Source organism: Centroberyx gerrardi, chromosome 19 (assembly GCF_048128805.1).
Source record: "Centroberyx gerrardi isolate f3 chromosome 19, fCenGer3.hap1.cur.20231027, whole genome shotgun sequence".
Classification (NCBI taxonomy): Eukaryota; Metazoa; Chordata; class Actinopteri; order Beryciformes; family Berycidae; genus Centroberyx; species Centroberyx gerrardi.
In genome coordinates this window covers 1637651-1663875 of record NC_136015.1, presented here as the reverse complement: position 1 = coordinate 1663875, position 26225 = coordinate 1637651, and the positions used below count along the sequence as shown (strand labels likewise).

The 26225-nt window shown below is 41.3% G+C and overlaps 1 protein-coding gene across 1 annotated transcript; it reads right to left on the bottom strand.

Moving 5' to 3' along the window:
• LOC139920571 (protein TMEPAI-like) lies at positions 1 to 23262 on the bottom strand. Its single transcript, XM_071910604.2, has 4 exons — positions 23163 to 23262; positions 3726 to 3877; positions 1630 to 1692; positions 1 to 703 (listed from the first exon to the last, which is right to left on the bottom strand). Exons 1-4 carry the CDS (start codon positions 23260 to 23262, stop codon positions 146 to 148), a joined length of 873 nt encoding a protein of 290 aa, XP_071766705.1. The 3' UTR covers positions 1 to 145.
• Positions 23263 to 26225: the final 2963 nt, after the last annotated feature.

The following is a 26225-nucleotide window of genomic DNA, read 5'->3' as shown; positions in this document are numbered from 1 at the left end:
ATAAGCTCGGTTCCTCAGTGTTTGTTCAGTGTTTGGAGGGAGGGAGTAGATCTCGGGCAGGTAGGCTACTCTCCTTTTAGGTGATAGAAGGGAGGAGTAAAGTGGAGTTTGTTTTGTACATTCCAACTCCCGCCTCTTCCCTCTCTCACACTAGATTCTCCCGTTGACTGTCCTCGCTCTTGCCACTGGAGGCTGCCATTGTGCTTTCATGACCACCGCTGCCGGCCTGGTACACTGTCTGGGAACTGCTGGTTCCTAACATATGGCCCAGCGGCGGGGCGTTATTGCTATACTGGCTGTGAAAGGCTGTGGAGCCCGGGTAGTGTCCCATCACCTCACTGTAGGTGGGCGGCAGGCCCTCCATCCTGGCGTTAGCGGCGCTGACGCCGGAGTTGCTGCTAGGCGGCTGCAGACTCCCGCCGTGGATGTAAATGTCTATGAAGTCGCTGTCGAAAACAGTCCGGTTGGGGGGGGCGCGCACCGAGGCTCGGCTCAGCTCCAGCTGCTGCTCCGGGTGGCGGAGCTGCAGGCTGCAGGGACCCTTGTAGGGCGGCAGCTCCTCCCCGTCCGACAGGCAGATGGTGGGGGGGAGGTCGATGATCTCCTGCGGCAGGTAGGGGTAGGTGGGCTGGAAGCGACACAGACGCTGCTGCTGCTGCTGCATGAAGGATGGCAGGTTGCTGGTTAGACGCCCACATATCACCTGGACACACACACACACCAAAGGAAAATAATTTCAGTCAACAGGCACAGGTGCTTTACAGGGTCTATGTGTAATTTCTGGTCCAATGCTGGCCTCTATCATTCAGCGTCATTGCAACAACACTCTGCCCTCCATAGAGCGAGACCATCATCAGCATGGTGGCGCAGGTCGGACTGTTTCACAATCAACAACAATGAACGTTCTCTCACGTTTTACCAAGTTAGCGCATTTTTTTTGTTCGATGGACACTTGCCGTGATTAGGATACTGACATTTCCATGATTCCTGCTGTCTGTGGAACATATCGAAGATAAGGAGTCACTATTTTGTGTGTGAAGTAACACCACTTCCGCGGTGCATAAATGGGCCGATCCGTTAGAATGCGAGCTGTTTGGAGGATTATATACACACCGAATTTACCAGAACACCCTACTGATTAGTAATAAAGTCTCAAATTATATTTTCTGATGTGTGCTTTTTGCCAATAAGTAAGGCAAAAAAAAATTGCCAGATTTTTTAATGGACCTTGGTGTGGTAGGAGGGCCTTCAAACTAAACAACAAAAACACAGCTTCGACTGCGCCTGTATTTCTGAATGCAGAAATAACTGCAGCACGTGCGCTGTGGTTGTTCACTTTGTTTCACTCACTACCATTCGTGAACCTCTGCTGTAATTTACTAGTCATATTATGCTTCAGTACAGCAGAAATATTACACATTTAACCTTTACGTAGCATCATCTTGGATGTGGGCGTTTCTGCTTCTTCTGATATGACGTGAACGCAGCATTAGTCAGAAAACATTAATTTTGTAGGCCAATATTTGTCTTTAGAAGACTCTTCAACAAACAGGAGTTTATCATAGACGGCCATTCCAACAGTGACCTCTTATCAACGTTAGAGTGTAAAAGTTAATGATGCGGCTCAACATCCGTACTTACCTCAGTCGTTCCCTGCTGAGTCAGCACACTGTCTGGCCACACACTGCCATCCTGAGAGAGAGACAGAGAGAGAGAGAGAGAGAGAGAGAGAGAGAGAGAGAGAGAGAGAGAGAGAGAGAGAGAGAGAGAGAGAGAGAGACAAGAGTATGAGGACGGGGGTCATTAAAATTCAGTTTGGCTGTGTCTGACATAAAGTGCTGACTAAGAGGAGTCTCTGCTGCAGCCCTGTGTGTGTGTGTGTGTGTGTGTGCGTGTGTGTGCATGTGTGTGTGTGTGTGTGTGTGTGTCGGCTGCAGTGGGTTCTCTCTGCAGTCTGACTGTCCACTAGCCCCCATGCAGCGGTAGTCCTATTAGAAATAATGAAGACAGCAGACAGTAGTACCTGCTTCACACTGAGGCTACATTGGTGTTATTGTTCAGGGATTTATGAGACAGTACATTTTATTTGACATGACTGACTGAAAACATGATTCATGAGCCAATAGGCTGTAGACAGTAGCCAGTACCTGCCAATAAAAGTCCATAGATATTTCCTATTATTATTAATCTGTAAAACTAACAACATTTAGACAGAGTTGGTCTTAGTGATATACTGTTTCACATGACAGACCGCTGTTACACATATAATATCGCTCCACAATGAAGAAGTCCAGTCAATTCTGTTGATTTCTAATCAAATTAACTGGCGACACCTTGTGACTAAAAGACATTACTGCTTGGTTACTGCAGACAGTTCTGCTGGACTAAAATCATTTTATATCAATATTTCATATCAAATGATTAACCTTGGTAGGTAGCCATGTAATAAGTGAGATAAAGTACAGTGTTGAGATCTTGATTCATCCTGTCAGACCTATTTTGCAATAATGACAGGTCGCACATTATCCCTTACTAACATTTTTATATTTTTTAAGGCCATAAATTTATAGAACTTAATGGAAGACTTTTTAAGCACCCATGAATACCCTGCTCCTGTTGTCTCTGTCTCTAAAGATGAGAGAACTGGCTTGTGTGTGTGTGTGTGTGTGTGTGTGTATGTGTGTGTGCCTATCTTCTGTCTATGGGGAGCTCACAGAGGAGTCTACAGTCTAGACGGTGGCTGCTGGACCATTCACCTCGAAACAGGGAAGACAGGAAGGGTCTGGAATAGATAGAGTATGTGTGTGTGTGTGTGTGTGTGTGTGTCTCAGAAAATAGTGTATTCTCCGTTAAGTGAGAACACGAAAATCATCCATGGATCCCCGGTAGATCGTTGGCTCCAATGCACTCCATGCTAACACTTTTAGCATACACAGCATGTACATTGTGTGTGCTTAAGTGTTAGCATGGAGTTTACTATCACTCAACATAGTGTATGCTAATGGGGCCTACTATGACTGAACATAGTGTATGCTTAAGTGTTAGCATGGAGTTTACATAGCTCACTGAACATAGCATATGCTAGAATGTATGCTAAAAGAGCCTACCATCACTCAACATAGTGTATGCTAATCCTACTATCACTGAACATAGTGTATACTTAAGTGTTAGCATGGAGTTTACTATCACTCAACATAGTGTATGCTAGAGTGTATGCTAAACGAGCTTACTATCACTCCACATAGTGTATGCTAATGGAGCCTACTATCACTCAACATAGTGTATGCTAAAGTGTTAGCATGGAGTTTACTGTCACTCAACATAGTGTATGCTAAAGTGTTAGCATGGAGTTTACTGTCACTCAACATAGTGTATGCTAAAGTGTTAATGCAGAGCCTACTATCACTCAACATATTGTATGCTAATGGCGCCTACTATCACTCAACATAGTGTATGCTAAAGTGTTAGCATGGAGTTTACTGTCACTCAACATAGTGTATGCTAAAGTGTTAATGCAGAGCCTACTATCACTCAACATATTGTATGCTAATGGCGCCTACTATCACTGAACCTAGTGTATGCTAAAGTGCTAGCATGGAGCACCAGAGCCAACGATTTAATGGGGACACATAAATGGTTTGGTGTCCAATGTCATAAAATACAATATATGAGCTACAACAGGTAAATAGGTAAATATGTGCAGGCGTGGTTGTAGCGCCACCTACCAGTTGTGTGGCCTGGTCTCTCTGGGCGTGGCTGTGCCTGCTGAGGAAGGCCAGGGCTGACAGCCGATAGTGGTTAAGAAGGCAGATGATCACGACTACCATCACCGTCATCACCACCAGGATAATTATTATCTGAACAAACTCCAGTTCAGCTGTCAACACCGAAAGATAGAGAGAAGCACAGAGAAAAAATTAGACAATATTTTTTTTTACACATTTAAGTATTTAAATAACCTCCACACTGCACATATTAGAGGCTTTGCAGTTGTGTCACAAATGTATCAACCAGAGCTGGCTCCATCGTGGAGGTCCACTGGAGAATTAGCTGTTCGTTAATAATGTCTAAATATATAACAACCAGGCTACAAAAACAGAGGTACCTGAAAAAGAGATTGTTGTGCTGTGGCTGTAAAAGTAAATGTGAATAGTCTGAAAAGGTGGATTTGTTTCCAAATGTAGGTTACTGTGACACAGTAAACTGTCTTGTCTTTAGCCCTAGTCTCTACTCCAAAACACTCTAAGTTGTTGCTTGAGAAGAGTCAGCTCAGTAAACCTGAACAAACAGCTGGTGTTTGGATTTGTTAGCTAGCTAACTAGTCAGCAGGCTAATTTAGCAAAACAAATGATGTTAATTTGTGACGACTAGCCACTAACACAAACTTCTAGATATGTTAGCTAGTGTGCAAATGTGTTAACAGTGGTTAGCAGACCAGATAGCTAGCTAACAAGCTGGCGAAACACAAAATCGATCAAATGTGTCAGTGATGAAAAAAACCCAAATTAACCATGTCTATTCAATTCTGTTGAGATGGCCAGGTCGTACTTTTAGAAATGCGAACAGCTGTTCATACCCGCTGTTGCCCAAGAGCTGAGGACCTCCAATAATAAATCCCTATTATTTTCTGAACTTTTCAATGAATGGTGTATACATTTATTCAGAGAGGCTGGACACTGATTAGCTGAAGTGAATTACATTCATATTCACAAGTATAAACATTGGAGTGTCTGTGGACAGAACGCCGGCTCAAAACAGTTGAAACCAAAGTGCAAACAGCCCAATATGATGGAGAGTGACAAAAATATAATGATTCATCTGGTCTTATTACTCCAAAATATACATAAATACAAAAATATAGGACAATTACAGTACAATTATTGTATAAATGATGACAGAAGCAACCAAGTAAGACATTTTTAAAATACAAAAGATACAGACTTATGCCAATAACAGGTCTGGGAGCAGGCGTTGACTAACTGCTGTGCAGCTAGGGAGGCCAACATGAACAACCCAGATTAATACGTGGGTCGAATCCAGGCCTAGAGTTTGATATATGTGATCTCGAGGACACACTGAAAAGAAACCAACAAGAACTCACACACTGCTAAAAATGAAAGAAATCCAAAAGAGGCCAACTGATGCAAAAAATGGCCTAAACTTTATTTAGGTCTGCATGAGGTGCAACATGGGAGTGACCAAAAAAATGCAAGAATTGAAAAAGCACACCAACAAATTTCGGTCAATAGACCATCATCAGTTCTCATCGTTTTTTGTCATTTTAACACCTTGTGCAAACAAATGTCTGTTCCAGACAGACAGGTCAACAGATAGGCCAACGGCATGGCCACACACACACATACACACACACACACACACACACACATATTCACCCCTACACTCCATAAAGCTTCCAATCTGGCATTCTCCTGGCTTTAGCTGGATTATCTGATCACACACATACACACATACCCACATACCCACAAACCTCACTTTACACAAGAGGCTCTAATCCCAAACCTCAGTTGGCCAAAGTCTCAGACAGGGACTCCCCCAAACCCTCCACCCCACCCTCAACACACACACACACACACACACACACACACACAAAGTACATATACATTGAGACGCACACAGCAAAGAGTCAAGTTTTCTTTTCCCCTGGACTCTAAAGACTACAAAAGCTACGGACAAAAGAATCTAATAAAATTGTGCTTTAAAAATTGTCAAATTTGATCAATTAAAAGGTTCCATTACCAGTTTTAGATGCAGTTTGCCCTGACTTCCTACAGGCAACAACAATATCATGGAAATGTGTTGGTTAAGAGGAGCTAAAGGGTTTTTGATATCATTAATTTCAAAACCTGCACAGGAGAAACCCAAGTAAAAATATAATTCCTGAAGAATTTCTTCTGCTTCACAATTTTTCTTGTAGCAATTTTTAGCTCACGAGCAATGTGAACCATCATTACTGCTATTTTTGTCTTTTGCCTGTCATTGGTTCCGTTCACACTGCAGGCCATGATGCTCAATGATTTTTGGATGACTGTTCATATCTATTCTAGGATATATGAACTGACAGCCATGACCAGAGTAACAATACCAGAAGACGTCACATCCATTTTTATACCTACTCTTCTCCTGCTCTCTATGTGATTTCAAACATAGAAGGGCCAAGATTTGTTTCCCATAAAATAATGTTTCCTCAAGCAATGTGTTGATTTCATGCCAGGATAGAAAAGAACAACACTATTTCAATTTTTGGGGATTTTTTGCCTATCGCTTGCTTTGGAAACAGTAAAACAACATTTTAAAAACATTTCACTGGATTACAAAGAATGAAAGTAGCCTACCTCAAGTAACTTAACTAGTCGCCTCGTAATAAATGGAGGTCATGCTTGTTTGTGATCTCATTATCTCAAACCACAAGCACCCATTGATTCTACAAGGAAGTTGTTAGGCTATACATTAGTCTACTTGTCATTTATTAAGCGCATTTCCTCCCATGATAATTTCCTTGTGCTGTGGCAAAACAACAACACACAGGGCAAAGTGAGGACATAGCCTATAAGGAAAAATATTACTAGGGAATACAAATTATGGGGACAGAAGCCATGCTGCTCTCGGCGCTAAAAAGTGAATGATGTAAGATTTACTTTACTAAGATTGGAATTGAAGAAAAGCTTTTTGCTGTTCACACTGATTACGAAACATCAGATCTGTGTCACATGTCAGGGAGCAAAAATCTGAATTGGGACACTTTCGGCTGCAGTGTGATCATAGCGTTTTACATGTTTCGGGTCAAAGGATATTTGTCTAGCCAACCAGGCGGAAGCTGTTCATGTAATTAGCTAACACTAAGTCCATAGAGATATCCTTGCTAACAAGTTGAAAGCAGCTTGTTCCCGGACAGCCACTGCTGACAACCGTCACACGAACCAGGCAATCATGACAAAACGTGATTTGATGGACTATTTGTATTGTTTTTCAAAACTGAAAAATGGACAGATCAGCTACGTATGTCTACTATAGCAATTCCAAAGCTCTCACTATTGGGTTGAATCTTCTGTCAAAACAAATTAGTGTTAAAATAGGGCAATGAGCTTAGGCAGACACTTTCCAGTGTGGAGAGACAGTGAGAGAGAGCTGGAGAAAGAGAGGTAGAGAGAGAGAGAGAGATCAGATGTATTTTTCATGAAGCCATTTCCTGTCTCCCTGCCTGGCCAGTCAGCTGCTTCACAGAGGAAACAGATGAGGCTGACAGGAAGCAGATAGCAGCCAATCAGAGGCCATCTGGATCTACGTGTGTGGGAGAAGATAGAGAACTGTTCACACACAACCCTCCTGTAGAGTACAATCGCGCGCACACACACATACACACTCAAAAACACCAAATCAGCAATGAAAACACCCCCCCAAAATTCTCTAAAATGCTGTACTACACTTTGCTCTGCTTAAAGAGACACCAGGTCCAGCACCTTTTTTTTTTTTACTTAAAGTAATAATCTGTGAAACTTTCATATAAAGAAATGTCCATTTAATGTAAATGGACTGTCATATGGTGTTGTTTTTTTTTTCAAAATCCCTGTTGGGTTTTTTCATCATAGGTATTTTAAGGTTTATGTCGGCTATTAGCTAAAAAGGCGAAACAAAAGATGGAGGGTGAGGGTGAGACGCAGACTTTCAGCAGCTGGAAGTATTCCCATTACTTTGAATTGCTCTTAGTCAAGGATGCGAAGAACATTATCGTCCGTTGTGAAGTTGTGTGAGCAGCAAAAGAGAAACACTCGCTGTATTTCTTTAAGTCATGTTCTGTACAAATGGGATTTTCAAATGGAAGTTTTAGATCGTAGTCCCAGATTATCTCAAATTTGTTAACGTGGACCATTGTGTCAATTTTCAGTTTTTCTGGCACAAAGTTACATTGAGGGGCGAATTCACAAAAGGATTGCGCGGCTTTTGCTGATGCTAAACCTGTGCAAATAAGACAAAAAGAAACCGTGTAATTCACAAAGCACTCGCAAAGGGTGAAATGCCCCGCTAACTGCGCTGCCACGCAAATAGCGTCTCGGTGCTCCTGTGCTATTTGCACGTATTTAAATTAGGTAATATGCATACATTTGGCGCAAAATTGGCCCCTTTCTATGCAAATGAGCCTCACTGCAAAAACAGTCCAATTCACAAAGGTCGGCGCTAATTGCCACACGCAGTTAGAGTGAAATTATTAGCGTCTTCAGAGAGTTGGTGGTAACTGAAGCGCATTTATAAGGGGTGTCACGCCCAGACTTTATCACTTGTTGATTTAACTGAGAATTGAATTGAATTGACCTTGCAACTGTCTCTGCAACAATTCCACCTTTGTGTGACCTAAAAAATAAGATTGTCTGTAAATACAGTCTGTAAATAATATTTTGACATTATTATTATTAATATTACTATAGAACTTTAACACAGATTGCTTCACAAACGAAAGCAAATAAATCAGTACAACCAAACAATCAATACAACTCAATTTCTCACTCAATTTTCACTTATCTCACTAGTCAGCACAGTGGGCCTTATTTTGGCCTAAAGATTCAGCACCATGGACAGCTCTGCTCAAACTCATTTACAGTATTACCTCTGCCAAGGAGGTTATGTTTTCGGTGCCGTTTGTTTGTGTGTGTGTTTGTCTGTCTGTCAGCAGGATTACAGAAAAACTACTGGCCCGATTTTCATGAAACTTCGTGGAAGGGTGTAGCATGGGCCAAGGAAGAACCCATTAAATTTTGGAGCGGATCCGCATATTGGTTGCGCTTGCACATTTGCATATCATAAAAGACTGGATTGGCCTTGGCGGAGGTCTGCGCTCTCGAGTGCCCTTCTAGTTTATTTTGGGATGCAGTGAGATGCAATGACAAACAAAGGATGCAGTGACAGGATGCAATTATGTCATGAAAAATAAATGAATAAAGCTCCCCTACATTCTCCTTTGTTCTCCGCTTCAAATCATGCCATCTTCTTTTGCAGTCTGAAGGTGCGTTTGGAAACACCAACAGCTCTGACAGACTGGGATATTAAATCCCAAATATGGTTTCTCACAGTCCCGGTTAAATTTCTTGCCTGAAGTTTTGAGGAATGCCTCTGCACCTCGTCCATCAGGACTTGCAGCTCGCGGTCTAAAAATTTCATTTTTCTCTTTCTCTCTGCCATTGTCCTGTCTACTGTGTTCTTCGCGCAAAGGCAACGTTTATACTTTGCCACATTGATAATTGTAATCAGACGCAAAACAGGGGCAAATTGCACTCAGTTGCAACAGGTTATGGGCGTGTTTGCGCTGGCATAGCATTAGTGCAATATCTTTTGTGAATCGGTCCTTGAGACGGAGCAAATAGCGGTTGCAAATGATACGCAATTCATGGTGCTATTAGCGGCCGCAATCCATTCTTTGTGAATTCGCCCCTGAATGTATTCGTATGACAGATGGACAAAAAGATTCATATGCACACACACATACACAAACACACGTACACACACACACACACACACACTGCAACCAATCAGCTTAATCTGTATTCCAGGTCAAGGCGAGCTGGATAACCCATGCCGGTAGCAGTGTTGCATCAATCTGTCTGTCAACAAACACACACACACACACACACACACACGCACAGACACATACACACACACACAGAGCGACTGAACCCTTGTGTAACCTGCATTGGCCTGGTATTAGAGCTGTAGGGATGATACAGGCGCCAGACACACGTCTAGACGCTCCCACCACATAACACACACACACACACACACACACACACACACTGCACTAGTGCTGAATTATTGAGGCTGCTGGTTAGCTGAGTAGGATCAGTATGCCAGGGCTCAGGAGCAAAAAGACCAGACGCCACCTGCCCTAGCTAAACACACACACACACACACACACACACACAGTGCAATACTCTCTTACCACTTACACTTAGCGTCCTAACTAATCCTAATAACTATAATATAATATATATAATAACTATAATAACTAATAACTAGTCCTAATAACTATACATGGCTGCTGAGCGCTGTGTTAAAGCTAGGTGATGAACTGCTAAATGAAAGTTGAAATGCCATGGATTGTATTGGGGTCAAGTCAAGTCATGCTAGTTTACCAGGAACTGGGGTCAAAAATTTGTATTTGCGAATTAAAATTACCAATCGACATAGGCATGCTACCTCATTTAAGATGTTATTTTAACTGCTGATCTATAGAGCGGGGCTTCTCAAATGTTTTCATGCCACAGACCCCCATTTCATCAGATTTAGTCCCATATGTGAAGATTTTAGTTGCTGATTTTGAATTGTCTACACTGGAGATAATAATAGGGAGATAACAGTGGTGAGAGTGCCAATTGATTCTGACCAAAAACTACACAGCATGCATAACATTTGCGTATCCAAACTTGTTGCGGTCCAGTTGCAGCACTTTAGGCATTTTAAGCTGCTACACCAGGTCCATTCTTGTTCCGCCTGCGATATGCTGGTTGTGTTGCACCTACCTACATTTTATCTATGTGTAAGTGAACAATTATCTAGTTTTGCTTATTCTTCCACAAACAACTCAAGTTGTACTGTGAGGAACATTAATGTACTATAGAGGAGTAATTATGTCACTTTTTAGTACGTATGCGTACTAAAGCCAAATACAAGGCTTCTCAGTGGCTATCCATAGATACCAACATTTATTTAAGTGACAATGGTTCATGTATCCGTTTTTATTTTATTTTATTTTGTTTACTGACATGGTGATAAATGCTTATAATAAGCAAAATTTTGGCATACTGTATATACACATGTATATGGCTCAAATACGCAACAGACGTATACGTCAGCGCAGCCACTGGAGCAGGCTGTACTGAAGGAAATGGCTGCGTATCTGATCTGACACTTTCAACACAAATGGATGGAACAGAAAAGGGCCGTGGCTGCAATCATAGACACGCCCCAATGTTCACAAACTAGCTGGTTAGCTAGCTATATAGCCATACGCCCACCTTTATTGAAAGAAAGTTCACACCCCTTCTCTGGGGGTTGTCGAAAGGCATTCTGGGAAATGTCAGAAATCACTAACTGAAGTAGAGGTAGATGAGGTAGAACTTGCGTACACCTAAAAGGAAATTACAATGCTTTGTAACTCCCGGAATGCATTGAACATCAGAGGTTGATGATATCTAACACTGTGAGAGTATCTGAGGAGGAATTTTCCTTTGACTGTACTGTGGATGGATGTAGTTGGCGGTGTTCACGCAGCTGGATGCAGCAGAGACTGGCTTCCTGAGGGAAAAGGTGCATCAAGAAAAGAGGAAGTCCACCCACACATCAAAGTGACACACTGGCCTCATACTGTGGTAACATGGGTAATTGGAATGGGTAGTTGGAGGTCTCTAACCCTTCCTTGGAAACTATTGATTGACAAGCCTCACAGGCAGCAGGAGGTTATATATGCATGACTGCATAATACAACAGATATCACTATCTACCAACAGCACAGTAGGAAAATAGGGTTATTCATGAAATGATTATAGGTTGTACATGGTGTATTTCTGTCTTTGCATTGCAACTGAGTAATCACTGATGAAGGCACTTAAACATGTAGGGTAGCTGGAAAAAAATAAAGGCTTTTTTTAAATTTTGCACACGAGTGCCTTGGCTTCCTTTTTTCAGATTTTACAGTATGAACTTGCTTTAGTGTGGGGGTATATTCATTTAATTTTCTTTTCTGGACAGCATGCAAATCTTACTGTTGCTTTTATATACATACAATTACAAATGTTTATGGATATGCCAAAGAATGGCATAATAAGATCAACTTGAATAATCTTAGGCTTGGTTAAAGAAATTATCCTGTACTTAGTTCTAGGTTAGTGTTTCAGTCAAATGGTCAAGCACCCCCTTTCTCTTCCAACTGGAACACTCCGTCATCACTCTTGGCGGTATTATCAGAGATAACAGTAGTGAGTGACTTGAAGTGACATCAATCTAAGTATATACTACTCCAATCAATACTCCCATCAAAGGACACATTTTAATTAAGCTTTGGGTTCAATTGTTGGAGATTGCTTTGGCCCATATACTGGGGAGCAGTGTCACCTGCAAATTCAAGGTAGGTAAAGCTCTACAGTGAAGTAAGTGATGAAACACTGAACACAATTGCCATGATGGCAAAAACTAGGAAAACAGGACCAAGGTTCAAAATAATAAAATAACCGCAATTCTCCTTTAAGGCCTGTGTCCCAAGAAACACATACACAGCTAATGCATAACAGCAACAACAAGTCAAATATACTTTTAAAACATAACTTAAAGCTGGGACTTTTTTCCAGTAATGGAAACTAATTTCAGGTTACATAATACCACCAATTGGCTGTTTTACTTAAATTACAAATGTAATATTATATATTCCATCTTGTGAAGGGCTCATTGCATGAGTGGAATATGGTCTCAATAAAAAATGTAAAATGCAAGTCTCCTTCAAAAACGATCCAAGGCACACTGTAGGGTTTGTGCAAAATTAAAATGCCTTTATTTTACATAACAATATATATTTAAAATGACCAACGCGTTGCGACCGACATAGGTCTTCATAGGTCTCATATTTTATAAATTTTTGACCAAGTAGGACAAAAGTTTGCTAACTATCCAACTAATGTTACCCAACACAGGTTACCTGCGCTGGATAGCTGAGTGATGCTAGCTAGTTAGCTTACTAGCCTACACAAAGACTTTACATTGAAAATAGGTTTTGTTTAGTTATTTGTATATTTGTATCCCTCCGCTATGTTGTCGTCTATCAATAAAAATGCTATTTGGTGAAATTATGTTCTAAAAAACATGACCAAACGTCAGTTGAAAATCACAGTAGCAGGATCTGTTGTTGAATCTGTTCACAAACGTGTTAAATGTCAGTTTTCAGTCTATTTTCGTGGCTCGTTCAAATGAATGGGAAGTAAAAGTCTGAATGCTACAAACTCTTCCAGCTGCATCCAATCTTGGTGATTAGTTTATATTCTGGTTTTCATGGCGGTCAAGTGCCCAATAACGCCTATGTTAAAACTAAGTGGAATATTGCTTTAACATTCTTAACTCCTTTTTTAAGTCAAGTACATTGCATTGTGCTGAGGCTATTTTAGCTCATGGAAGCAGTGGAGTAAGAGGCTTAGCTAGCAGAGATCAGCGTCTTGTAACACTGACCCACATCAGTTCAGACGACACACGCAAAAAAGAATTACAATGTAAAACTGCCCTTTATCAATTCACTACAACGTATCTTTATACAGATAAAAAAAGAAAAGAGGAAACAAATGAGAGGAAAAAAGAGCATACACAGCATTCGTAGGTCTGATAAAAGGAATCCAAATATGGTTGACGGCAAACATTTGAATTAGGTCTATACCAACACACACACACACACACATCCTAAACATCTTGCAAACGTTTAATCAAAATATGATCAGTAGTGTCTGAAATACCACGTGATGGAGACAAAAAGAGATGAAAGATACAAGAGGACGGTAGATGAGAGCAGACTGATCTCCAGACAGTAAAAGACTAAGAGCTGGGGGGCTGGTTGAGGGCAGCTGTATGGGGGTGGTGCAATTGTGCATTAGGAGTGCACAAGCGGGACCCAATCAACATCCTGACGGGTAAATAAATGAGGATCAGGCCCCGGGGATGACCTTCAACACCCCCACACAATGCATGCTGGGAATGGGGTCTGTGGGTGGGAGGGGCACAAACCCTTGGTTCATCCAGGAGAAGTTAACCGGACAGATTTAACTTGAAAAATATATATCTATCAGAATTATGAAACATGACTAGAATATAATTCTATCATGAGGGATGTGACTCTGACATTAACTAAATACACTGAGAGTAATCTACTGATGATGAATAGAGTTAATCCATATTTGAAATAGCTTGGAGACTCAGAAGTCCAACAATGGTAGTAATCATGACAGAGGCTTTAGTTGTCCTGGAAGACCATCTCTTTGCTGCACTCAGCTCCATCATCCACCCATCCATCCATCTATCCATACATCCACCATACATCCATTCTTCCACCATCCATCCATCCATCCACCATTCCACCATCTATCTGTCTACCATCCACCCATCCATCCATCCATCCATGCATCCATCCATCCACCATCAATCCATCTAATTCCTGAAATTAAGAATAACAAATACAAATTAAGGTAAAATCAAAAGGCTACTCATTTCTGGCAATGTATTAAAATGGAAAACTAAACCACCTTGGTGTTTGCATTAAAATAAGATGAAGCATTAATGATACTTCAATGATCCCTTGAGGAACTTGGGTAAGTGTGCCACTTTTATTAATTCTTAACAGAAGCACCTTTTACTTTGATAACAGCAGTAAGACTGTTTGAATTATTCTCTACCAACTCTCTACCAAGCAATGTTCTGCCATTCTTCTTTGCAGAAGTGTTCAGGCTCACTCAAATTGGAAGGGAACCACCTATGTACACTCGTCTTTAGGCCAGTACACAGACTTTCTATAAGTTCAAAGGTCCAGGCTCTGACTGGGCCATTCCAGGATACTGATCTTGCTTTTTTCAGTCATTCCTTTGTTGAGTTGGCTGTTTTCATGTTGAAAGATGAAATTCTTCTTTAACTTGAGGTTTTTGCAGAAGGTTAGCACATTTTTTTACCTTGGTCTTATCAGACCAGAGGACATTTTTCCACATGGTTTCGGGGAATTGACTGTGTCATCTTCATAAAATGCACTGGCTGTTGTTTTCAGTGAGAAGTGGCTTCCGTCTTGCCAGAATCAATAGTTGTTACATGCATGGAGTGTCCAGACTCTCCCATCCAGTCCTGCACTTGTTTTAAGGTTGCTGTGTCCCTCCTGGCTTCATTGATGAGCTTCCTCCATGTCAGTCATCCATCTTAACAGGGATTGAGCTAGGCAAGGTCCTGCTGCTGCCATGTTTCCTCCACTTCTTCATTATAGTCTTCACTGTTCAAGGCCTGTTTGAGGACTTGGAAATTTCCCTCTCCTAAATTTGAACCTTTCAAAAATCAGATTTGTATTTGGTGTTAGCCCCTTGTCGTCAATGCTTGTCTCTGCACACTGACATGCACTACGCAACAAAGAAACCTACAGTGACATCCTGGTTTGTAATTGATCTACTGAGAATCACGTCATTTGATGTCTCATAAAGGTATCTCATAAAGGCTTTGTGCTTTTTAATGTGATTAAGTAAATATTACCACAATAGGGTTGTTCACACTTATGCGACCAAGGTATTTTAGTTTTCTATTTTTAATATTATCAGAAATGTGTAGCTTTTTGTTTTTACCTTAATTTGGATGGTTATAACACAGTATTTAAATGAAAGTGAAATGTCTGATTCAATGGGTTTTGATTTCAGGCCTGAATTATGGCAATAAAACCTAGAAAATTGGAAAGCATGTGTAGACGTTTGATATCCACTGTGTCTACAAAGAGAGAGAGAGAGACAAAGGCTGAATGACTGGCCATGACTGACAGGCCTTGACCTTTCACCCCTGACCCTGGGGAAGGGCGGCAGCAGGCGGCTCATAATGAGGAGTCTGGTGCATTGGTAATGACCTTGTTGGTGTGTGTGTGTGTGCGGGTGTGTCTAGCATCTGTAGGCCTGTCTGGTCGGCTCATCGGTCCTCCTCTCCACCCACCTTCCCCCGATAAATAAAGACAAGAATAAAAACCAGACAAGAAAGCACAAGTTCTCCTGTCAGACGTTTTCTACACCGTTCAGTCTGTCAGTCCAAATTTCAGTATTTCCCTTCTCATTTCTGCCAATCTCTGGATGCTTTTCAGTTTCAGTATCAGAAACATTCAGTAGACTTTGGGCTGTAATTCCATCTATATGATACTGCTAAGTCACAGGGCTGGAGATTGCAAGGGGTTTAACTGATATACATCACATTAACTCACACCTCCAGTTGGTTTTCTTTGGTCTGAACCAGAGTGGAAAAGTTAATGTTCTCAGTCCTAACAAACCGCACCACAGTTCTCTTGTTAGAGGACTGAGACCTGCAGTTTCAGGTGTCTCTGTGCCATTATTTTGAGATTGAATGGCATTGTTCTCACCTGGCCAAATGAATGGAGTAAACACTCCAGAGTTCAAATAAACCGCTCCAAACATGCTGCGTATGAACACACCCTTATTCACATCCCTACTTTCCAACCTGGAAGCTGTCTTCAGCATCCAGTAAAGAAACTATGAACACAACACCAGACAGGTACAAATAATTGTTTGTGTGGTCTGATATGGCTTCGTGTTTTCTATAGAAGGGAATGTAGAGCTGCTCAACTACCAACCAACACAATACAATCAGCTTGTAGGTCTTTTAGACAAAGCAGGCGAGACCCAGACCTCAGACTGATGCACCATAACACACACTGAATCTATAAACAGCCAGATAACCCCCTCACACATACACACACACACACACACACTGAGACAGCCCCTACCATGGGACAGACTACAAATCTGCCCAGCAGCTCCCTTGGGGGAGTTAGTTTATGGATGGAACACACACACACACACTCACACACTCACTCACACATACACACACCCATACAGGGGAAACATGGCCAATGTCAAGGCTGGCTCACTATAGGGACCTCAGCTGCTACTGGCAGAGGGCAATGCACACAAATAAGCATGGGGTCACACACCCCCACACACACGACCCCCACACAACTAGTTTAGCATATTGCTAAATGGGGGAGGAGAGGGGATGGTGCATCCAGATAACAAAGCCTGGATAGTTTTTTTTTTACAGCAGACTGGTAGGTCTCTGGTTCGAATCAGACCGGCTGGGAAAATGTGGTTGGTGAAAGAGAACGAGTATGCTCTCCCCTCTCTCAGCAACTACTGTTGAGGTGCCCTTGAGCAAGGCACTGAACCCCCAACTGCCCCAGTGGAGCTGCTCAGTGGCCGACAGTAGAAGACTGTTTGTCCACGGATTGGTGGACTGGAGGATTTCACTCTTCAGTTGAAATACTTACACATTGCTATCAGGCTGATATTTGGCCTAAAACACTAGCGGTGAGTTCACATTGCAAGCAACACAATAAACAAGTACACCAGAAGCCCTTGTTTCCCTACCAGTGAGATTTTGTTTCATGAATAGTTCTGCCTGACCAGTGGGAAAAGGGCGAGAAGTTGATTACAGTCATTCAAAGCTTCCCAGTTCCTTACAACTTTTACTTGAAGGATGACAACATGATGTTTGGAGAACGACTGCATCCATCGTTGGAGTCTATGGTAAGCTCTAAACTCATTTTGTTTATTTTTGATTAATGCTACCTAATTAGTAGGGATGGGACGATATGCTTATCTCACAATACGGTTCGATGCGCGATATGGGGTTCATGATTCAATACAAACGCGATACAATGTAATAAATAACAGTTTAATGTCACCAAAGTGTGACTGTGCAAAATTCTGTTCATTTCTGAGACACAAATCTTTCTAGCAATGGCATTGGCTGCTAGAATGTAAACAACAATATAAAAATGTCATTACAAAGTGCAAATAATATAGGATGGAGAGCTTGTGAAACTGTGATGGTCAAGCCGTCTCATTTGTGATTACTACAGCAGAGTAAAAAGGAGATAATATCACCATTCATTTTTCTGACCCACCATATGTATATTGAATTTTGATATATCTTCCCATCCCTATTAGTTGATACATTATAATATCACTTCTAATGTGTTGTTTCTAACATGTAAGTCTCCATTGTGGTTTTATGATTGTTAGTTGGTATAGAATATCACCAAGTGCATTTCTTTGTTTTTGTCTTAAGATGAAAGCATGAAATATGACCAACATTAGTTGACATGAAAAAACAATAACTTACGCAATACTAATCAATACTAATCAATTCTTGAGAAACTCTTTCCATTTTTCTCATTTTTTGACATGCAGGAAATAAATTTAATTCTTCAATTCAGCTGATGGAAACGTACCTAATTTGCATTTTATGTTCACATTTCAAAAGTTTGCGTACAATTCTCTTGGCATTTGGAAACAGAGCGAGTGTCTTCTCTCATTTTCCTCTCCATTCCACTGTTTCCATCTCTCCTCCCCTCTCACCTTTCCTATCATCTTTTCTTCCTTTCTTCTATCCCCCTCCTCCCCTCCATTGTTCTCCTCGGTCTGATAGCTGATATTATCCCCCCCCCGAACCACACACACACACACACACACACACACACACACACACACACACACACACGGTCTACATTACTGCTGGGCTGGAATTATAAGCCTCCTCTGCTTGGAAACAAGGGAGGAGGACAGAGAGGGAGAAGATAGAGGGTTAGGATGGGGAGGATGGAAAGAAGAGAAAAGAGAGAAGGGATGGAAAGAAGAGAAAAGAGAGAAGGGATGGAAAGAAGAGACAGGAGAGAAAGAATGGAAAGGAGAGAAAGGTTTGGAAGGAGGTAGGATGGAAAGAATAGAATGGGAAGGAGAAGAGAAAGGATGGAAAGGAGATCATGGATGAAAGAATGAATAGGAGAGGATGAAAAGGAGACAATGGATGGAAAAGATGGAAAGAAGAGAAAGGATGGAAAGTATGTTTTTGAAGGCTGATACTGATACATTTTTGGATTTAAGCTGCCAATAGATGATACTTATCATCGATAGATGATGTTATCATCGATAGATGTTACTTATATTATATTCTGTTTTTAGGGTGACACTGTAACATCTGTCCAGGGACTAGAGATGAAAAATAGCCTCTTGGCTAACTCTGGCGCATTTACAGCAATGTTTATTAATGTGCACTGTCCCTGTTAAATAAACCAACAAATAAATAAATAAAATAAATACTTTGTGCCACTATTCAATATCTTTAAATGTGTCAATTTTCACAACTGAAAATTTGAAACGAGGCACTTGAGCAGCTTAATTTCCCACCATTTTGACTCATTAATATGCACATTCTTTGCATATTAAATTTAAAAAAATTACATTTTGTGAATTTTCTTCTTGTTGGGGTGGAAAAGCCTCTGAAACAGCATTTAGGAGAGAAGAGAGAGAAAGGATGGAAGAGGCAAAGAGCAGATAGTTTGGTAGGGATAGGACAATATATTGAAATTCAATATATCACAATACATAAATGTGACAATACGTATCGTGGGGCAGAAAAATGAATCGCGATATTATCTACATGTCATTCTGCTGTAGTAATCACGAATGAGACGCTTGCCCATCACAATTTCACAAGCTCTCCATCCAAATTATATTATTTGCACTTTGTAATGACATTTTTAAATTGTTGTTTACATTCTAAAGCCAATGCCATCACTAGAAAGATTTGTGTCTCAGAAATAAACAGAATTCTGCACACTCAGACTTTGTCATTGAACTTTTATTTATTACATCGTATCGTGGATGTATTGAATCGTGAAGCCCATATCGCGCATCAAATCATATCGATAAGCATATCGTCCCATCCCTCGTGTTGGGATTCTTATTGATCTGCTTGTTTTATGAGGACATCAGACAATACGCACTGTCATCACACAGACATGCTTCAAAAAGAGGTGAGTGGGCTTTTACACAACTATGTGCAAACCTGAGACAATCAAACCCATTCTGAAACTACATGCTTGAACAGGCGCTATTCACTACTCATTCATTCATTCAGCCATATGCAGAGAAAAAAGACCCAAGCTTTATTTTTGGGTCTTTTGGGTCATTATGTCCCCAGTGCAAATAAACATGAAGTGTACGGTACATGAAATTCCTTACTTTGCACTGAAGCAGTTTGTTTTATGACAAACATCATAAAGACAACTTTGCTTACAATCATCATTACACACTAATCTTCCTGATTATGGTTCACGTTGATCAGCAGCTTCATCATCATCAATATGACCATTACAATCACATTCATGTCAAACAAGATGTGTACTATCACAGTTGCCTGCCTAGCTAATATGATCATAGCCACCTATCTAGCAAACTATGCATTTACCAACGGCAACAAAGAGTTAAGAGCAGACTTTTCACATTTTCACTTTTCAGTGGGCCATGCAGTCTGCCTGGAGAACTCCTTTGATTTGAAGCTGCACTATGCATAAGATTTTTTAGGTAAAAAAAATGTAGCCATCTTATCAGGGAAGAGCCCCACTAATGGAGACGCTGTAGACTGCTATTTGCCCCAATTAAGCTCTGGTGTCGGTATGGTCACTGGTGGGAAATCTTCTCCACACAGGAAGTGAAAAAATCAAAACTGGAAAATGCACGTTTTATGAGCATCAAAATAAGAAATTCAATGCATCAGGTTACATCAAAGGAAGTAATTTCGAAAAATGTCGAAGAATGCCGCGCAAAAAAGTTGTATGTAGTCCACACACTGCCAAGAGTTAGCTGGACAAAAATCTAGCCAAAATAATCAATGTATTAACACAAATGCATAGTGATGAACCTAAAAAGGTGCAAGTGCATCAGCTAAAAACAAAAACTGGAAGAAAAAAGAGCGAGTGTGCAGTTTACCGAAGTCACCTTACAGGATTTCTGGGTAATGAAGGCTTCAAAATTCAGTTACCACTTGCTGCCTATTGGAGCTGCCAATATGCACAAATTGTACCATACAACTTATAAAACACAAGCAGCAGCTGAACTCCAGTATCAAAGATGTTCTAAAACTATGATTGCTGAGCTGTGGAAGTAAATCATCACCTTTCTCGGATTCTATATACATTGTGGGTCAGTGTAGGTAAGGTAATCTTGCTTGTTTTACAATCTTTGACGGTGCCGACTTGACAAACGTGGGGAAAGGAGGATGGTTTAGAGCAATACTTTTGACTCGTTTAACTGAAATCAACAAATTATGAATGAATGAATGAATTAAAAATTAACATTTATTTTCAGATATTAAAAATCTAAGCCACTTTCTTTAGTAGCCCTTTTATATTCCTGCAACAACTTTGGATCCTACGGAGCCCCTCTGGGGTCACATGGTAGAAAAAAAAAACCGATGCGAATCCGTGCGAATGGATTTGCAAACTGTGCAAACGGATTTGTAACCTGTGCGAACGGATTTGTAAACCGTTTCCGTTCGCACAGGTTACAAATCCGTTTGCACAGTTTACAAATCCGCTCGCATGGATTTACACATCAAGTTTTTTTTTCTACCATTTGACCCCAGAGGGGCTCCGTAGGATCCTCATCCAGTCTTTGAAAAACTGTTTCACAGTGTGGTGTTTGATCGTGGGTTTCGTCAGAGGAAAGCCTGCATGGATACGTCTGCCTAAATACTGTCGTAACAACTTCACAACCAAATAACAGAGATATTGAGATATTTCTTCTACCTTTCTCTCTCAACACCAGTCTATAAATAGCCTTACATTCTCTCTGAAAATGGCTGCCAGCTAGCAGGCTTTTGGCAGATAAGAGCTACCTAATACATCTCACTATACAAGACAGATGGATGAGAATTTTCTAGAATAGTGCCGTAACATTGCTACAGCAAGACAGAAGTCCTCCATGTCCCTCCCAGCCATCTGCTATAGGAGTGAGAGTGATGAGTTGCCATTGGAAGGCGGCTATGCCTGTGTTCAGCTAGACAGTACAGGCCAACACCGCCGAGCAAAAACATCTTTGTGATGAGATTGAAGGCCATAATCATCAGTAACTTCAAGTTGTTGTTCAGTAACTTCAAGTTGTTCGTTTTCACACTTCCTACAACTCAGCAAAGTTGGAAGACAATAATGTTCTAAGATACAGACTTAAATTCTGTACTTTTTTTTTTGTTGAGAAAATCATTCAATATTTTAAAGTGAAAATCTGCAAGATTCTTGTTTTTCTTGATTTTGTCGACACCTTTGGTGATAAATTCTCATTGCTTTGGTGTTTTGCAATCAATGTCGACAGCGGCATACTGTGATAATCAAGGTGACAGCTGTGTATTAAATTTGAACTATTATTACATTATCAGTCCAGTTTTATTTATTTAATTTGCTTATTTATGGAAACTGACAATATTACCCATCTTGATACTGTAATAAAACACAATAACGTAGTAATTATTATGTTAACAGGAAAAGTTTAATTCGTTTATTTATTCATTTGTTTATTAATGGGAAATTTCTGACATTAGGATTACTACACTATTGCTGCAAATTGGTTTATTAACGGTAAGTTATTACATTAACAGTTGTAACAACACTAATTTAAAGGCATCATTTGTTGGGGACACATTATTAATTAAATCAATTATTAATTAAAACAAAGTGTAGGCTGAAGCTGAACAGAAAAGTGAGTTAGTGTGCGGCGTCTTCCATAGAGCCTGCGGTCTCCAGCAGCCAGATGGAGTAGTCTGGACCAGTCTGCTCTCATCTGAATATGACAATACATTTGGCCATTTGTCACCAGTGAGGCCCCACTGGTTTCCATTACCGTCTTTGTCCTGCTGGGACCGGGCTGTCTGGCAGCAGCCTGGCGGTGGGAGGTGAGGTGATGTGGGGGAGGGTGGAGGCCTGCTCTATCAGCCTGTCCGCACAGACAGCAGACAGGCCGAACTGGGCCAAACAGGGCCAAAACTAACCTACCGCAGTCTACTGTAGCCTACGTCTAGCCAACTCTGAGCCGCCTCATTAGTAGGAGTATGCCAACTTAGCCAAGCTTATCTCTCTCCTCTATCCTCCAGCTGTAACCGCATTTTATAGGCCAGGATGCATTACTCAAGTGTAACCGTAAAAAGACACCGATAAGCATACAACTCCACATAAATATGAAATATTGTGACCAGCCATGCTCACAGACAGTTAAATTGCAGCCGAGAATTAATCCGGCCTCGAAAACCAGTGGGCTACAGTCGGAGAGACACGGCCGTCGAGATGGCTAGGTTTTCCAAACTCTGGCTTTAGCCTATCCTAAATGATTTTACATCAGATATGTCTCAGCTCAGATATTAATTAAGCGCATTTTCTAACCGGATTAAACACAAGAGCTCGATAGAGTCGCTTATGCTGTTACAATGTAGCGGAGTCTGGGGATAAACCAATTATTGTACATTGACGCGCTTTAGCTCGCCCGGAAATGCGCAAAACTGGCTAGATTTGTGCCCAGAACAGCCATAATAACACCAAAGCGATGACTTACATATATCCATGCCCTGTGGCTGGGATCCGGTGCAATTGCAGGAGCAAAAAACATTGGAGTTTGTGTTGCTGGAGCTTCCCGGGACCGTTCTGTTTTGCATGGGGCTGGGAGTAACGGGACGCCGGGGGAGCTGAGCTGCCAGCCGCCAGCCGAGGAGCGGAGGGGACGACTGGTCCAGCAGCCTGCTGTCAGCGCCGGCCCCTAGCCTTCATACACATCCTCCATCACGACATTCTGCTCTTCCCTGGACACATATATGCAGTTCCGTCTGGAAAATAGATCGCCCACATCTTGAGATACAGTATGATATTTTTCCCGGTCCGCTCCCCTCCGGTTCATTCAGAAGAATAGCCGACTGTTCAGTGCTGTGGGTGTGGGCTGGCTTTGACACTCCTCCTCCTCAGCCAGCCAGCCAGCCAGCCGTGGGGGAGGGAGAGAGGCTGGTTGCTGGTGACAATGGCGGAGGGGGGAGAGGGGCTTGTCTGGCGTTTACAATTACAGCCAGCCACCAACAATCCAGACAGCCATTGAAAAAGCTAGCCTTTCATTGACCCTGGAGACTAGCAGAGAGACTAGCAGAGCCGCTGTTGGTCCCTCTGTTGCTCTACAATACTTAATAATGACACATTCTAGATGTAGTTTTTTTTCATTGGCTAACTATGCACCCATCAATTTGAAAGTCACCAGTCAGCTGAAAAAATAAACTGCATGATAATGACAACTGTGTACAAAGATAATAGGCAGCATAAATGACATAAACCAAACCAATTATTTCAAAAGCAGAGTGTGCTACAGTTTCCAATACCAGTGGTTCTCAACATGGGGTCCGGGGACCACCAGGGGTCCTTGGAGGGGTTCCAGGGGGTCCCCAGAAAATTAATTGTTAAACTTCACTGTTATTTCATTTACAAGAAGTTAACACAATTAGAGAATGTAGAAGAATGACCAGTTTGATCATAGTTTCACTTTATCTCTCTACCTACAATACAGATAGTCACGGAATTCTGGACAAAATCATATCTAACAATAAAAATATTCTCAGATTTGGGTCCGAGAGAAAAAAATCTTACCAAATGGGGGTCCATGGCCCTAATGTGGACTAAATTAGGGGTCCTTGATATGAAAAAAGTTGAGAATCACCGCTAATGCACTTTAATGGGAAGTTTTCACACTGCCTGTGCAGTACGCACTAAACTCAATGGCAATACGTCTCTCTGGGTGGTGGGTGAGTTGACTTTATGGCCCCTCCTTGTGGAGATGCATTCAACAGTCCATGGACTAGCAGACACAAGTGGAGATAAGCACATAGACTAGGGGAAACTAGTCGTAAGCAGAGAGACTACTGAAGAGACTAGCAAAGACTAGTAGAAAGTAGCAGAGAGAGTAGTGGAGAAATAAGTGGAAAGACTAGTGTAGAGTAGTGGAGAGACTATAGGGGCGACTAGCAGAGAGACTACCGGAGAAACAAGTGGAAAGACTGGCAGAGACTAGTGAAGTGTCAGAGTGTCCCCCACTAGGGGGACCCAGCCTCAGTAGACCTTTTAAGTTGAATGACGTCAATTTCTCTATGGGGAAAATGAATGGGGTTTTCACATAATCGTCCCTGTCACAGTCTAAGTGTAATGCATGGTTTTCAAAGTTGGTCCATTTTTACCTACGTATATTTATCTCTCTAATGGCACTGGGTCCGTTGATTTCTGTAACCGTTTCTAGTCTAAGCAGTATTTTTGCTAGCAACAAGCTAAACACTTGGGCACATATAATTTGCATCACCTGGTGGCAGGATTCCCTCTCTCAACATCAAAGCAGCAGACAGAGAAGGTTGTTGACAGTCATGATATAAGAAGACTATATAACCTTTTTACATACATTGTACTCCATTGTAAGCAGTATTTTTGCTAACAACAAGCTAAACACCTCGTCTGTTAAAAACTGCGGCTGACATAATTGCAATGCTCCTAACTCGCATTCAATTCAATTCACGTAAATTTTTCAATCCAAACTAAAACGATGCCTTCTATCTGGAAAATGGCTCACGTTCTACCACTGCACAATGGTGGAGATCCTTCAAAATTGAATAACTACAGACCCATTTCTAAATTATCTGCCCTGGCAAAAACCCTTGAGAGCCTCATGAAATCTCAGTTGAAACCAAGCGGCCAAAACCACGGGTGAATTTTGAAGCCAATAAGGAAGTGGTTGAAAGCTGCAGTTCCTCTAACGTCCGCTAGGGTCGGCTCCAAAAAGACTCTAAATCCTGCCCAACTCCATTCATGTCTATTGGATCACAGCCCAACTTCTCACTCAAAATATAAAGTCAATAATTTTTTTCGACAAAAGATTATGGTCTCAGTAGATAATTTCACTTCTTCTAATATGTGTCCGTATGGCGATTTTCAAAAAAATCGACCCTTCAGAAACCTATGGGTGACGTCACACTCACTACGTCCATCTTTTTTACAGTCTATGGTTGAAACCGAAAATAATATTCTCAATAAGCACCAATCTACGGAGCCCCTCTGGGGTCACATGGTAGAAAAAAAAACTTGATGTGTAAATCCGTTCGCACAGATTTACACATTGAGTTTTTTTTTCTACCATGTGACCCCAGAGGGGCTCCATACCAATCAGGTTTTAGAGCGGGCCCAGCACCACCTCGGGTATCATGAACGTTGTTAATGATGTGATAAACGCCTTGGACAGTAAACAACACTGTGCTTGTCTCTTTGCTGACCTGTCCAAGGCTTTTGACACTGTTGACCATCAAACTCTCCTCAATAGACTGTGTGATGTTGGGCTGAGTTCTAGTGTGGTTGGCTGGTTTAAAGGTCCCATATCGGGTAAAACAGGATTTCCCTTGCTTCTTTGATTATAAAGGAGCTGGATGTGCTATCTAAACAACGCTAAAGTGAGATGCAAGGTAGCCAACTAAATCCACACAATCAATATTAGTAAACCAAGCCTCTAAACGAGCCGTTTGGACTTCCGTAACTTTGTGGCGTCACAAAGGTTAGTTCATTATCATTTTTGTAAGAAATAACAGGCTAACAAATTGTTTTTTTT

Coding starts and splice junctions, on each gene's coding strand:
- LOC139920571 (XM_071910604.2), bottom strand. CDS start 23,262: ATGCAAAACAGAACGGTCCCGGGAAGCTCCAGCAACACAAACTCCAAT. Junction 3,878..23,162: donor GCCACAGGGCATGGATATAT/GTAAGTCATCGC, acceptor CGGTGTTGACAG/CTGAACTGGAGTTTGTTCAG. Junction 704..1,629: donor CGACTGAGGTAAGTACGGAT/GTTGAGCCGCAT, acceptor GTGTGTGTCCAG/GTGATATGTGGGCGTCTAAC.